The following is a 16762-nucleotide window of genomic DNA, read 5'->3' on the forward strand; positions in this document are numbered from 1 at the left end:
CCACCCCCGCCCCCCAGCAAATCAAACGGTGAATAGGGCTAATGTTCACGAATTTGTCGATACACTCCTTTGATAGTAATGATACAAATAAATAATACTGAAAGGTATCGAATTTGTTATCAAACATCACTTGCTCAAAATGCTCGCTAGTTTCTTAAAGAACTTGTGACACAACTTTTGTTTGAGATGAAACACCTTTCAGTTGTTATTTTCGGAAATCGTGAACATCAGTATCTGAATACTTCGTGTTATGGTTGGGGGCATTTGAGTAGTCATATGCCGCCAATGTTGAATCATCAAAACTTCGCTCCTATATTCATATTGTCGGTTGTACCACTTTGATTTGTTATTGTACCTTAGTCCAAAATAATTACAAGGTTTTTCTAAATTTCGAAATTCAAACTTTCTCAATTTTAACGATATTGAACATCGGGAAACGACAGTGTACGAGTATTCGGAATTACTTGTACTTGTTTGTACAACTTTGATTTCTGATTGTACCTCAATCTAAAAAAAAATTACCCGGCTTTTCAATATTTGAAAATACCATTTTTGTCAGTCTACGACGTATTTTAAATGACGAGATGAAACTAGATTCAAAGCGTTTATACTCACGTGTACCACTTTTATTTAAGTTATTTAAATTTTTTCTTGTACCGTCATAATACCCAAGTTTTTCAAAGAAACAAAAAAAATTTAAGCTACAGGTTTGGGCACTGTGACTAATCGTAAAGCAAAGATAAATTTGGGTTACGAAACGATTTTCAAACTTATAAATTTTCATTAACCAATTCATGTTATCAGTCGTTTCACAGTAATTTTATTCAATAAAAAATTTTTTAATATTCCAAAACCATAAAGTTTGACCAATTTCAGTGCAGTATACACAGGAACAGTGACTCACGCACTGCTAATTTTTCGGCCGAGCCGATTACGTTGGTAATGAAGTCAGCCCGCAGCGCTATCGCTGACCGGTCGTAAAACAGGCACGATCTTCATAAACATAACATAACCTAACAATACAAAATTCAAATGGGTTTGCGGTCGGCCGGTGGTGGCGCTGCGAGCTGATTCCATTGACAAAGTAATCGACAAGGGAAAGAATTAGCTGTTTCAGAATCTGTGTTGACATGTATGTGTACGTAGATGAGTACGTTCTTGAATGGCGAATGAAACGAGAATGTAATGACTACGAGACAATACTTAAACTTGAACTCACAACTTTGTTACTTTGCCGAAACAACCAGTTTGCTTCAAACTGTGTACAATCTCGAAACCGTTAAACTGATTCATTTTGGGCTTTCTCAAATAAACTTACAACACTCTTCTGTACAAAAACGTTCGGTTTTATTCTTAAATCGCTTATCGAGCCCAGTCGATTGTGAATTTAGATTCGACTTAATATTTAGGCTGCAAGATTTGTGACCCTTGCTTCAACTCTAGCCCCGTTTAAACTCGGAGTGCAAATCTAAGCAGTGACAGTCACGGCGCTGTGAACTAAAAATGTTGAGTGTCCGTCGCTAATGTCACGTATAAATGTTTACCTGACGTTCAGCTGGTCAGGCTCAAGCAATGGCAAAGTTGAAGTTCTTGACAATAATTTTCAACAAACTAACTTTCCAGACTTGAAACTTTTTCAAGTTGAAAAATCTTCAAGTTTACGACAACAGCCTTTACAAACAAATTAAATAACGTTACGAATCTTAATCTCCTAAGGATTGTGGGTGTATACCAATGCCACTGGGCAATTACTACAAATTTCCTCTTATACCGGGAGTTTTCGGCGAAGGGTCCCGATGCAAATAATCTCTCGCCGGTAGATAGGTTACCGAAGTTAGATCTGATATACTCGCATACTTATAACGTGTAAGATACTTCAGTTGCCTATCTGCCGGTGCAAAATCGTTTACGTCAGGACCCTTCACGGAAAACTCTCAGTGTAAGCTATTATTTATTTTTCAATAATCTTATGCTCATTGATTTCATACTTTACGTTTACACATAAATTGAATATTTTAAATGGGATTGTGCAGCATCTAATAAAAAAGGACCCGCTCCTGGTCGAATCAGCCGAAGAGCATCGTCATCTACAGCAACAGGAACACAGGTATCAACGAAGTCTGATTAAAATTCCAAATCATCAAAATCAACAAATAGGACAACCAGTCAAGTGTTCTATGTTTACGCAGACCGAACAAACTAATAGCTTCACACAAACAGAGCAGAGCGGTTCCAGCTACAACGATCAGCGACAGGTAATATACTTTCGCTGACTATGACATTGTTTGTTTTACAATTGTTTCATGCTGATCACATTAGTCATCAGTGTCAGAGATGAGGAATCTTGTAAGCAATATTTACAACACAAGTCTTCGAGCCCACAACATACACGGACATGGCAAATACGGGGGGGGGGGGGTAAAGTGTGCCCATTTTTGATTGGCCGCTTGCGTGCGCAATCTCAGTGTTATAAAAATAAGTCGCCTAACCTATGAAAGTTACAATTCCAAGCGAGGATAAATAGAATATACAAGTTGTCTGTGGACTCGTTTATACAGTACTGCGCATGATCAATAAGCGGGCCAGTTAAAAGTAGGTACGTTTCGTCACTCTTGCCGGAATGGCTTTATACCACTCCTCACGAATCATACGAATTTAGACTCTGTCCTGGTATTTTCTATATTCATGGTTTGAGGCGCTCTTACTGCAGCATACCCTCTCCACGTAGAATAGACACCCTTATAGAAAAAAAATACCCGAGAAGGTAAATTTACAATCTTATACTGAAGCCAACGATATTGTAATTCATTTTACGTCTAAAGATAGTTAAAATGACGTACTGTGGTTTAAAGCAACACGTTGTGAGTGTAAAAAATACACAAAATTATACATGCGTGATATGCTTTTAATGTTCCATATCATGCAGTACTGATTCATGCAACATTACTGTTCCATTATCCGATATTTTGCTAATTAGAATTAGGCCCGATGCCAATTGATTCGGATGATCGATGTTTAGTTGTATTCTACCTATGTATACCGTATTCACGGAGAGAACGACACACCATCGCGCAGGTCGGTGGAGTGGAGGTCGAGTGGGAGAAGAGAAGCGCGGTACTCTGCGCCGTACGCTAAATTATCGTATGTAAGGAACTCAGTATACATTTTAAATTGTGTACATTGAAATCGATAAAATAATTTGAACATTGCGTGGTACTTATTTTACAGATATATTTCTTTACCACTATACAATGACCTTCTTTTCTCGATGACTACTGTTCAAACCTTCGAAATGTCGCGATAGAATTTGTCTACGCAGCTCTCCTGCTGTCTGTAGCCAGGTGCTAGCCAGAAATTGGGACGTTCGGGGAGTATTGTTCTCTCCGTGAACGCAGTATATTATGATCTATCATATATTTTGTCCTCTGGTATAAAACAGGCGAAACAACGTCATGTAGCGAATTACACGTCGTAAGTTGATCAGCAAAGCAATGGAATTTTGCACACATTTTTAGTACTATGAAGTCGAAAGATAAACAGTATTTTCTCGACCGTCAGATCGTACATCATTGCAATTAACAGCGGATTTTGGAGCCTTATTCTGAAATTTTATGACCAGTGTTACAGTAAAATGGTGACAGAGCTCAATGTTTTCGGGTTGAGTAATATTTTGACCCCGATTTTTACATGACATAACCTCTATAATCTGAGAACGAACCAAGCAAATAAAGACATATGTGTTGAACCAACTCATCAGTTTATTCTACGGACTGATGAGAAATCGTTTATAGGATAAGGTCATTACTGAATTCTGACATTCTAGAACATTCACAGGGTGAAAAATTTCAAGTTGTAGCTATGGAAAATTTTATAGCGGTCATCTAAAAAAGTTCGATCATGTTTGCAAAAACATTTTGTTATCCGACGAATAATGATAATGTTTTTCAGTACTCCCTGAGATATCCATAGTATACCTGCGGCAACCTCATAGAGTTGCCTTCCTCAAAAATATTTGTGGTCAATTTTGATGTGCTCTACAGAAACCATTGAAACAAATTAAGCTCATAGTTCTCAGTCGATACACAGCTCCGATCCAATGTCCGTATATTAGAATGTATAATATATGTAGAAATTCGTGACCTTTGCTGATTTAAGTAATCGGGATAATTCGTCGCGTTAGGTCATTTCAGAATTAATTTATTCAAACGACGTTTCGGTAGAGCTACAGCCTACCGAAGAGTATGTATAATGTGCGTCCGGACTTGTATCTACCTCACTGCTCGATCTGAGACAATACAATGGTAATGTTTGAGTCAGTCGCTGGTCCACTTCAACAGGACTTTAAAAAGATGTTCTTTATAATATTATTTACACTATAATTGAATTTTTTCAAGCATATTATAATGTATACGATTGTTCATGAAAACTTCAGCAATGGTACAACACAATCCGAACTTACTCTGAAATATTTCTTTTGCAGAACTTGTAGCTCATCAACGATAATTGTAATTTGTCAAGATTTGTTTCTACGTAAAAAAAATTTCATTATCATGAAAAGGGAAGAGTCAGTCAGTCTCACAAACTTCTGCGATGATCTCGAAAACGGCTAGATGAAAAATCTGAAACTGACAGGATTTGGCAACCAAATGAAAAAGTATTGAAAAAAATAAAAATATTCTTTTTTTGAACAATAAAAAGTATATATTTTTCTAAATACATAAACAAACTCGGAAAAACATGATTATTCATTTAGAAAAAGTAATATAGAGGCAAAAGTATAGGTTTGTCGCTAAAAGATTGAAAATAGATTCATTTCCTGTAGAACCGGAAGTTCAAATTAACCCTTTGCACTCAAGGCCCTTTTCGCTCGGGCGAACCAGCAACACCAGACGATTTTCCGCATATATGAATCACCCCGTCAAGACTAGTGGTGGAGAACCGCCTCTCGAGTGCAAAGGGTTAAACGAGACGTGGCAATTTTTGATGCCCATCATTTGCTTCTAAAATTCTGTGAGATTCCGATTTTTTCATTGAGCCGTTCTTGAGATCATCGTGGAAGTTCATCGGGCAGACCGCCAGACCAACATCCAGACTGATATTTCTTTGAAAATCTGCACTACGGATTCTAGTGGTTCGAACACTTAAAGATTCGTTAAAATTAGAAAAAGTGATTTTTGACCAACACTTGTCTTATATCACCAAAGATGACAAAAATTAATACAGTATTCTCTCCGAATAGGGCAGTTTCTCCTAATCCTTGCTCGAGTGCATCTCCTGTTGCTTTCTCTTTTCGAGTCTGGACGATTACCTCTGTGTAATCTATTCAAGCTATGTAACTCGAGCAGACCTGAGAAACAATTTGATGCAAGTTTCATGTAAATCAGTCCACTGGTTCTGGAATTTATCAATAACAAACTGACACACAGACAAAGGATTTTATACATTGATATAGCGATGGAATCAGAATCACATTAAATAGCTTAAGTTATTTTACTGACAAATAATTGTGATAACCCTGACGTTGGAACTTGCACATCAGGGAATGCAAGTAATTTTACATATTTTTTCTCAGTCCAAATCATTTTTGTTGTATGAAAAAATGAAAATACAAGTAACATTGAAACCAATTAATACTTTTCGTGAGTTCAATACGAAAGAGATCGAACTTTGATAATACAGTAGACCTCGATTATCCTCATCAATCGGGACCTGGCCTAGTTCGTGTAATAGAACAGTAATGTTAGGTGACACGATTTTCAGCATTAAAAAATATCCGAAAAAATATGTTATACTATATATCAACTATATATTCAACTGAGTTTTCCTGGAGTCAAATTAAACTACTGGTATGAATGAGTATGCGAGGCCACTAATCCGCTGACAGGCAAATCAAGCTTGAACACGTTTGACCAAACGCTTAGTTTGCAACATTGTAATTGTGCGCGGTCTTTCGACGTGCATATAAATTTCAGAATTTCGTGCCGCCGTTCAAATAGATACATATGTACCATGTAATAAAACAGCAAAAACGCACACGCAATAAAAAAAAATATAAATAAATAAACCTGAAGTTCGAATAATAGAGGGTTCTCGTTTTGTTCCATATTTTACACTTACCAACAATCAAGAAAAACAAAAAACGGTTACCTCAAAAACAAAACGTAATTGATGCGAATGACCCGCGGTCCTATTCAGAGGTGCAGCTGGCGGTCTGGTCTTTTCGTGTCTGACCTATACGCTCATTGCGCAAATCGTGTGGCGCGGCCCTTGTGACTAAATTGCAAACTTAGCAGATGCTCGAGGTCTCGAGGTTCGTTAGCTCGTGAATCCCGAATCCTCAGTGTTATTTATTAAAATCGCTAAAAAATTCGAAAATCATGCCTGCAAGAAACCATTAAACCGGCCTTGCAGTCACAGGTAGTTAATATCGTGCGATCTCCATTAAGCTAAAAAAAATTGATTATTTTTCCTACCATACCTCAAAAAGCAGCGCACTGTACATAAAAAAAATATAAAGTACTTTATTACTTTGAAACCACAAACAAAATCACCAAAAAAAACTTATCTTATTAATGAAGAATAACATTATGCTATTGCTATAGTATTAATAGCATACATCATGCTTCTTTGTAATCCAAAGAATAAACATTCATTCATTAGTGCAACAGGCAAGTCGAATTGTGATACATCTAGAACCTACGTTTAAAATATGTATTCCTTTAGAATCCGTATTTTTGCTGTACATTCTTATCCATCCCGTATATTTGTTTAAACAAGTTTGAATGCTTATACAAATACACGATTAACTGTAAAAATTCATTATTTAGTTTTGTTTACATCAAATCTTAATATAATACAATTTTGGTTCCATTATAAATATCTTTATTTTTACGTCATACGTGGAATTATTTACCCTAGTTTGCGGTATCACTTTTCCGTTAACGACTCGTTGACCATCTGAATTTATGATTTCTTGTATGTTTGTGACGTGGTAACTCTCAAATAGTTTTTTGCCTATATTTACTTGAAAAATTTCGTGAAGACATTATGCCAGACACATAATCTGGCATACAGATCCAGAATGATAGCCTCATTAATTTCATTATTTAGTCGATCTACTTACCTTTCGATATGGATTTTCCACGAAAAAAATCAAGGTCGATACTTTGAAAGCTACATTCTACGTAAGTCAAGCTCACTTTCGTAATACCATTGGTAATTTGATTGAATAATCATACCAGAGCCTATTACATAACCGAAAATCCCAGTCAGTTGCGCATCTAAACGTTGTCGCCATTCGCCCGAGAGACGGCGCAACGGTCGGCGAATTACGGTAGTTTAGATTACGCAGTGAGCGTATTGGTAGTGGGAAGTACTTTCCAAGAATCATATTCCCTTCACCGCCATCGAGCGGCCCTATTCGGAGGAAACACTGTACACAATATTTGCAAAAGTCATCAAAACTAATTTGGCATTAGCCAAAAATTTTTGAGATATTCGGTTCACAAAATGGTTTTATTGACTTTTTGTCACGTTTACAATCGCGAAGAACTGATCATTCAGTTTATTGTAAAAATGTTGATGTGCTTTTAGAATATAACTTATCCAGCTTACATTGTCAATGCCACTTTAAGGTTAGGCTAAATTAATTCGGCCCCTTCAGCCTGCGATTCCGACAGCCAGTCTGACATACCAATGCTCATGACAGCAAGTAAGAGAGTAGGAGACAAAACTCAAGCCTGTGTATCAGCAAAAATTGGGACAATTTTTGGCGCAGAGTTAGTAGTACCGATTTCCTTCACTCATCGCATTTGTGTTCTTCGGTTATTCGAAATATTTAAACCAGGCCAGCCCCCTGGCACTGGCCTGCTTTTCCTATATGATAAATGCAAACGCATTTTGTCTCGGAATCTGAAGTTCTTGAAATCGCCACCAGCAGCGCTGGCTGTTCTGTGTGAATCTTCGATATAAAGCGAGGAGCGAGGCAGATCAACATGACCTTGGCCACCCCTTAAACCATGGAGACTAGAGTAAAGGAGTGGACCAATTATGATGCTGGACCAAAAAAAAAAATCTTTCTGTGTCCCCCTCTGAACCGAACAACTTTTGTAGGACACATTTTCCAATTGAAACGTTAGTTCGGCTGAAAACGTAATGCATACCTTAAATTGGGACACCCTGTATATATATTTAGATCAGACACACTGTTACTACTTATTTCCTAACTTCAATGTGGCAAAATTCGTGCAGTGTTTATGTTTACATGTATAAAACTTTTTGTTATTAATGTGCAGTGTTAATTAATTTATTATGTTTATTAAAATGGGTGTATCAGATTTCGTTGAATAAAAATAAGCTGAAACATTAGTGAATGAAATTACCTTACTCAGATAAGAAAACGTCGAATCGTACGATGAAAACTCGAAATTGCATTGTTGATAGAGATTGTGACACAAATCACAACTGTTCTTACACGAAAAGCACGGCACAAAATACTTCACACAAGCACTGATAAAACCAAAATAGTCTCCTTAACCTCCAATATACTATCATTTAGGTGTGTCACTTTTCATTCTACTGCGCAAGCGCGGATCGGTCACTAATTTTATTACTATATTTACGAGCTTTTCGACCCATGCGATGCTAGTGGCAGAGCGGAGAACTAATTGGAGGACGGGTTTTTGAGGACGCCGTTACTACTTATTTTCCTATGCTGTGTCCACTCCATTACTCTAGTCTCCATGCCTTAAACACTCCGACCGCTCCGATTATTGTGCTCATCGTGCTGTTATTGTTGTGACGTCGGTGCAACATGTATATACGAGAAGTTCTTATAGAACAGCTAGCGCCACAGTGCGGCAAGCACATTGCGCGTGCCACTTTTATCTACCAGTGTCAGGGGACTGAACCAGGCAGACGTCAGCAACTGGTCAACACTCAATAATCATAATATTTGAACAACCAACAAACACGGACGCAATGCGTGGTAAAAATCGTTACTACTAACACTGTGCTGAAATCTGGCCAAACATTGTATTCTGGAGTTGCGTCTACTTCTCTCTTACTTTGTGGCTCACGATTACGACTCGCGATCTTGTGTCGCAACCAGGGGAGTATTCCGAAATATACTTCTAGTATTTCCGACCGTGACGTCACGCAGTCAACTGCGAACTGCATACCGTTCTTATTTCAAGTTGCCAGTTACAGTAAAATCGGAACGCTACTATACAACTTCACCGAGGACTCGGTCATCTCTCAAGTACTGCAACTGCCTCATGTCCCAAACCGCAGTAGTCACAGTCAATAACGTCACAAATTTCATGACGTCACTGACTGGCGGCAGTAAGCTGTCGCGCGATTTCGGAACGCGGTTGCCAGTACTTGCAGTACTGCAAGCATATCTCAGAATACACCCTAGGTAATAGCTGTGCTTTGGCTATGTTCAATCGAATTGATCATGGTCGAATCTCGATCCTGTATCGCCGTAGTCTCGCTTGACAGCCAAAGAGTGACGTGCGTCCAACGCGGCCCCAAAGACTCATAGAGGGTATGTTCCGATATACACTGCGAGCACTGTTCAGTGCTCTTACTGGGGAGAAATTCGTTCCGTTATAGACGGACAGTATACAGTCGCAGTATCCTAGGGAAATATATGACGTCATAAATCGTCGCCATTTTTCTACTGTGAACACTGGTGCTTTCGAGGTAAGGTGCTCTCAGTGCTTTGATCACGTGATCAACAGCGTTCAGAAATTTAACAGCTTCCACTATTGATAATTATTATTATTGAATATTGTCATTTAAAAATACCGGCCGTTAAAAACAAAAATGGAAAATTTGAATAAATTGTGTTTATTGCAATGTGAAACAAATATTATGTATGAAATGAAAGTAACGCCAAAAAATGTCGATCACAGTATACTGTACTGCGTTCCGTTTTAAGCAGTAACCAGTATAGCTAACTATAAAGAAACGGCTTCGCAGTATACTAAATTGATGTCACACCTTACAGTGCTCGCAGTGTATATCGGAACATACCCAGAGATAGACTGTACACTCTGTGCACCGAGCTGAAGTCATACATACAAAGAGACCAACAGCCGCAAGCATTCCCTCTCACTCTAAATCAGTGACTTGGCGGAGGAAACACATAGGTTATAGAGACCGAGCTCGAGTATGAGTGACTAAATTTATCCCTATCGGCAGGACTTGCACTAACGTTGACGAGTGTTCTGGTGGTCATTTGTCATAATTATTCCGAAAAAAACAAATATTCGGACCCAGAAAATGCCTCCTTCTAGGGAAAGAAAAGACAAAGCTAATTTTTGCACTTTTAGTTGTAACAGTTGGAGAAATATCGAATAAACCGTTATTTACTGTCTCTAGCGACAGGGTCATTCAAAACGATTCGTTACTTTTTAAGCTATTGATTATGTCATATAGAAAGGAACTAAGACGTTCACGGGTTTTTATTGCAGGAATCGTTTAATGGGTTATAAAAGAAGAAAAAACAGCGGAGTGCTATTAAATTAGAGGGTGGAAATTGAAGATAGAGGTGAAAAGGCACCCCTTTTGGTTTTTTCAATATATCTCGTAAACAAAGCAAAATTTCTATACATTGTATATAAAACTTTTTGCAGAGAATTAAATTTCCTATCGGATTAGTATTTTTCAAATATTGAAAAAAAAAATTTCCATGCCAAAACAGTCGAAACAAACTTGACAAAAAGCCGAAATTTCGATTTTTTGAGTATTTTTGCTTTTCCGCCTGTATCTTTTTTTTGGGCTGAGATAGGTATAGGCATTACTGACGATAAAAAAAAAAAGTAGATTAAATTTCCTTCAAAATGCTCGACTGAAATATTTTTTTGAATAAAAATTGACCGAGATGTGGCTATTTGAACCTGGCTTTTTTTTCGCATTTCATCTCTCGTGTAACGAATATTGTTTTCGTTCGCGTTTTATTGAAAAAAATAGTGTTTTACTCAACTAAAACAGGTTTTTTTTACGTTTATTATGTAGGAATACATGACAATTACAACAAATGTTTGGAACAATGATGCTACTACATTTCAACAATAATATTATCGAACTGGATATCGATATCATCATCTATATCTTTAATAATGTCGTCTTCTGCAATATCAGCTTCTTGTACATTGTCACAATTAATCCCCATGCATTCTTTACAAAAAATAGAGCAGGTAATTTGCAATTTTCTACAACCACAGTTACCATGGCAACCTGTAGTGCAACCACAAGCAACTGTTTTAAGCAAAATCATCGTTTTTCATCGTTTCTTTTTATACTAGCAGCAGTGATAGTTGCAATACTCTGCGCTTTCAGCACTCTATTTGCTCCACTTAATATATTTTTATCACAGAAAAAACACTTTTCCATTGTATAATATAATTTCTACGACTGAGCTCAACGAACACGAGAAATATACTGGCAAGCAAACGCTCGAAATGCGAAAGTGCTTAGGATGACTTATGGTATCTTTGTCGCTCCTGTATGTATACTCTTCCCCTCTTATTTTGGAGCAGATGTTTTGAAAGGATCACAAAACAGGTATACGGGTATACAATATAAGTGTGTAGGAAAGTAACGGTTGTGTACTGAAATCATGGCCTTTACTGATCTCTAACGGAAACGAAATTCATTTCAAATAAGAGTTTGTGTAGATGTATTACAAATTTTTAAAGTATTGTTTGAATATTGATCATTGTTCCAAACATTTGTTGTAATTGTCATGTATGCCTACATAATAAACGTAAAAAAAACCTGTTTTAGTTGAGTAAAACACTATTTTTTTCAATAAAACGTGAACGAAAACAATATTCGTAGACGAGGGATGAATTGCGAAAAAAAAGCCAGGTTCAAATAGCCACATCTCGGTCAATTTTTATTCAAAAAAATATTTCAGCCGAGCATTTTGAAGGAAATTTAATCTACTTTTTTTTTATCTTCAGCAGTGCCTATACCTATCTCAGCCCAAAACAAAGATACAGGCGGAAAAGCAAAAATACTCAAAAAATCGAAATTTCGGCTTTTTTTTCAAGTTTGTTTCAACTGTTTTCACATGGAAATTTTTTTTTTTAATATTTGAAAAATACTAATCCGATAGGAAATTTAATTCTCTGCAGAAAGTTTTGTTTACAATGTATCGAAATTTTGCTTTGTTTACGAGATATATTGCAAAAACCAAAAGGGGTACCTTTTCACCCCTATCTTCAATTTCCACCCTCTAATTTAATAGCACCCCGCGGTTTTTTCTTCTTTTATAACCCATTGAACGATTCCTGCAATAAAAAACCCGTGAACGTCTTAGTTCCTTATTGCCCTGTTTTTTAAGACATAATCAATAGCCTATTTGTGCTATGACGTAGCCACGGAAGGTTATGATTGGCTGAGTCATTGACGTAGACATGGCAAAATACCCGTCGGTTGGGACAATTTCGACCGATTCGGCGCTGTCGTTAGTTTCCCGCACGGCCTTTATACAAACAGCAGAGTAACACGCAATGCTTCAGAACAGTGCTGCCAGAAAGCGAGTAAAAAGTACCCCTTCCCTAGCAGCTTGCGCGCATCTCACACAACGTCAACGACGCGACAGAAGCCGAACGATGCCGAGTCAGCTGACAAATCGAGGGGAAATGTTCCACTACCAAGCAATGAAGAGAGCGCACACACACAACGTCACACAGCTGTGTTGTGTGCGCTCTCTTCATTGCTTGGTAGGGGAACATTTCCCCTCGATTTGTCAGCTGACTCGGCATCGTTCGGCTTCCGTCGCCATCCCGACACACCGACGTACACCGCTGACGTTGTGTGAAATCATGCGCGAGATCTGTGGAAGGGGTACTTTTTACTCGCTTTCTGGCAGCACTGGTTCAGAATAGGATCCACGGTCTTACATACAGGTCTTGCAACTCTGGTGGTGGGGGTAGGCTAGGAGTGACTCAGATATTGAATCAATTTGTAGTTTACGGTTTCGGCACTGCGTCGCTACTATCTGGTACGGCTGAGTTACAGAACCTCAAATTTCGTTATTTTTACGGGTTAGGCTGTAGCGCGCTTGCGCCAACAGAGAGAAATTTTATCTATCTCTGTCGCTCACAGGTGACACGGGTGACCCTACTAGATTACAGCGACCCTTGCGGCCAATCTAAGAATTATTGAAAGCGGACTCAAAAAGTGAGTCACCCCCACCACCAGAGTTGCAAGACCTGTATCTAAGACCGTGATAGGATCCTTGGGCCGGATTCTGAACATCACGTGAGTTCGTGTTAGTGAGTTCTACGGTTTTCCGCTCTCCATACTATTATTATAGTCGATGGTTAATGAACATCACGGTCGGTACCAGCCCCCTGACACTCACCAGTGCTCGTATACTAAAAAACTGTACGCGTTTTGTCCCCGTTTTTAGTTCCTCTACGTGGCGCTAGTAGACTTTTGACACGCTCGCTGAACGCGCGCAAGCTTTTCAGACAACTACTAGCGCCACTAGCGGTGAAGATTGGCGGCAGAATCGAGGGACATTTTGCGAACCACTTTTAGCAGCGTGTGTCAGGGGGCTGGTCGGTACAGAGCAGCCGCCTGACACTCGCCACTGCTCGCATACTAAAAAATTGTACGCGTTTGGTCCCCGTTTTTTAGTTTCTCTACGTGGCGCTAGTAGACTTCTGACACGCTCGCTGACCGCGCGCAAGCTTGTCAGACAATTACTAGCGCCACTCGTGGTGGAAATTGGCGGCAGAATCGAGGGACAATTTGCGAATCACTTTTAGCAGCGTGTGTCAGGGGGCTGGTACAGAGCCTATCGATGTCAAATATTATTACGAAGTGGCACATGCTGTTGATAGAGGGCGATAGCTAAGAAAGGAGAGAAAAATAGGTGTTAGTTCTGACGTTTGTTTGTATTAACCATACATAACCTCTTATTCCTTCTCAAAAAGTTGAGTGTTGAGTATACTGTATACTTCTTATTTGAGAGTTATTTTTCAGATAATTAGTCTATTATATATTGCGTGCTCAACGCGAGTTTACGATAGAAACCGGCACCACAGGCAAAAAAAATAAAAATAAAAACACGGGGTGCTAGTGGGTGGGCAATTACCACTAGCAGATAGAGAACGATTTATTAGCCGCTAGATGGCACAGATCGTAAGTTTCTGACAATGAGCCATACACTATTCAGGAAAGAAAAGATTGACATCACACTCCAAATTTCCGTTTCCACAAAGACGAACGCGAACTCACTTGATGTTCAGAATCCGGCCCCTTAGGCCCGTATTCATAGTCAGTTCTTAAATTTAAGCACGGTCTTAAGTCCTCGTTTACCATGACTTGAGATAGGACTTCAGGGTCTGAGGACCGTGCTTAAATTTAAGAACTGACTATGAATACGGGCCTTATTCTACGACCGATTGCAAAACATTACCACCTGAATAGATCAGTGTGATAAAGTAACCAAAGATTAGTGGAACTTTTGAGTTTCCCCCACATTTCTTGGTCGCGCAAATTATTCACAGCGCATTCTCGAGATGGAAAAACAAACAAATTGCCATTGTTTGTTATTATTATAATCAATGTTAACACGCTTACTAGTCAATTACTTTTGCAACATTTATTTTTGTTGCTGTGGTAATAGAGTGTCATAAGTTCTCAAATAGAAAAGTAGTCACCTCGCTATATAAAAGTATACCCGTCCAGCAGCTGCTCCCTACTCTCTCGATCTAGCGACAGAGAGAGGACCACTGCAGTACTAGTTCAGTCCTTCGGTCTCGGCTTCAGGAGCCATGTAAGAGCGTGCAATCTATCTATAAAACTATGCCTGGACTTGGATGAAAAGGTGTAGCATGCACGAAGATAGTACATAACCTAAAACATTGAACTCTCTCGCTAGGAAACAAGTGATCAAATCTTATAATAATGCTTCTGGAAAAATAAGGATGCAAACACATGCCACGTCAGGTCGGCAGATGGCTCAATTCCGAACTTCTTTTCCGATTTAGTTCCATGTTTCATTTTTCCTTACGTTGCATAAAAAAATATTTGATCAAAAACAATGTGAAACAGTAAGAGAATCTTTGGGTCAAAGACTACATTCGAATTCAATATGTCGATGCGGTTTTGCCCATGCATCCTGAAAATATTCCTCTATACGTATAACTAGGTTTGCATAAACAAAATCCAAAAATGTAAAAATATTTAAGTAAAACAAAATGAGAATTTTTTTGTGCAGCAAGCCACGATGTTTGACCCTCAACAAATTCAACAACAGCAAGCTCCACAAGGTCAGCAGTCTCAGCAGCAGCAACAATCACAGCAAATGTACGTGACAGGGGCAGAGAAAAAAGAAGATAAGCCATCAGCTACATCAGAGTTCCCATTTTATTATAACGTGAATATGCTGCAGAAAGTTCAAACAAATGCAGTTAGCACTATCGGTGCGATCACAACTGATGACAAAGGGTGTTATCGGTTTGACGTTCAGCCTGTTGGTTATAATACATTATTGAATCAAATGAGTATAGCGGCAGCAACGAACGCTACGTTCAAATGTGACATTTGTGGTCTAGTTTTTGGACATATGAGTTTACTGAATCATCACAAAAGAATCCACAACACAACTCCGAGCAACCTCCAACAACAACCACAGCAAGTTGTTCAGACACCAACAACAGTTACTGTGGCTAGTACACAGGATCGGCCTTACACGTGTGACGTATGCGGAGCCTGTTTTGCCCTTCCTGGAGAATTAAAGAGCCACAAAACAAATATGCATCAAAAACCTAAGGTGCAAATTTGTGAAGATTGCGGTAGTGATGAGCCTTGTGAACACCATCCTACAAAAGTAAAGAAAAGTAAGTTTTTTTTCACAATTAATCGTAGCAATTGGATTTTAAACTGTTTATTTACATGATATCAATCAATTTATTAAATTCAAATGTACTGAAAAATGTGCGAAACTGATATCTTTTGGCTTATAATTTCTCACAAGCCATTTATGATACTTAGTCTATTGAGCTTAGAATGTCCTGACTGAGCATTTCTGGACCTCAAAAGTGATCAAAATTTGACATTCCAAGTGTACTATATCCAGATACAGAGATTTGAGACCTAAATTAAAGTGGCTTTGGAAATATTTTTCAAAATGAAAGAACGGTTTTTGAAAGATTGAAGAACGTCACACCGCTCTAACAAAACATAGTATCAATAAACAACATACTTTTAACTACGACAATACAAACATCCTTTGTGAAGAACCCAATTATTATAAAAGACTATTACTAGAAATGTGCAACATTGTAGGTCACACCAATTCCGTTAATCTTAGACAAGATGTTGAACACTTAAGTAATATTTACAAACCTCTAATCTCCGCCCACACAACAAATATTGTTTAACCTTAACTAGATACACAAAATTTTTGTCCCCATAACACAGTTTTTCTACATAATTTTTTTCACAAAATATTTTTTGTTTTTCTGTATAATTGTTTATATTAGGTTCACCTTCACTCTGGATCATATTTGTTTCTCCCATCAGTCGTTATTCACCTGTTGACCCAATCGGTTCATCCAACAATAATTTTTGTTAGACATGTGGAACATAGTCATAAAGAGCCTACCTCCACTTCTTGGACACTTTGCAAATTAATTTTACTACTAAAAAGACCTTCTTTAAAAACCTTTTAACACAATGATATATTGACTGTGAAGAAACATAGTTCTTTAATCTTTTTAATTAATGACTT

The 16762-nt window shown here is 38.2% G+C and overlaps 1 protein-coding gene across 12 annotated transcripts in view; it reads left to right on the forward strand.

Annotated features, from left to right (window-relative positions):
- Nucleotides 1-16762, forward strand: part of LOC107222894 (zinc finger protein OZF) — an 83052-nt gene that overhangs the window by 35609 nt on the left and 30681 nt on the right. For 8 of the 12 annotated variants that reach the window (XR_006905506.1, XM_046746208.1, XM_046746207.1 and 5 more), the window contains 2 exons: nt 2034-2255; nt 15248-15869. Coding sequence is in view for 11 of the 12 variants with exons in the window: in XM_046746208.1 (XP_046602164.1) it covers nt 2034-2255; nt 15248-15869 (844 nt within the window). In the remaining variant the exon portion in view is untranslated. The remainder of the gene's footprint in view (nt 1-2033; nt 2256-15247; nt 15870-16762) is intronic. The other 4 variants (XM_046746215.1, XM_046746213.1, XM_046746217.1 and 1 more) reach the window with 2 other exon arrangements.

This window comes from Neodiprion lecontei, chromosome 7 (assembly GCF_021901455.1).
Source record: "Neodiprion lecontei isolate iyNeoLeco1 chromosome 7, iyNeoLeco1.1, whole genome shotgun sequence".
NCBI lineage: Eukaryota > Metazoa > Arthropoda > Insecta > Hymenoptera > Diprionidae > Neodiprion > Neodiprion lecontei.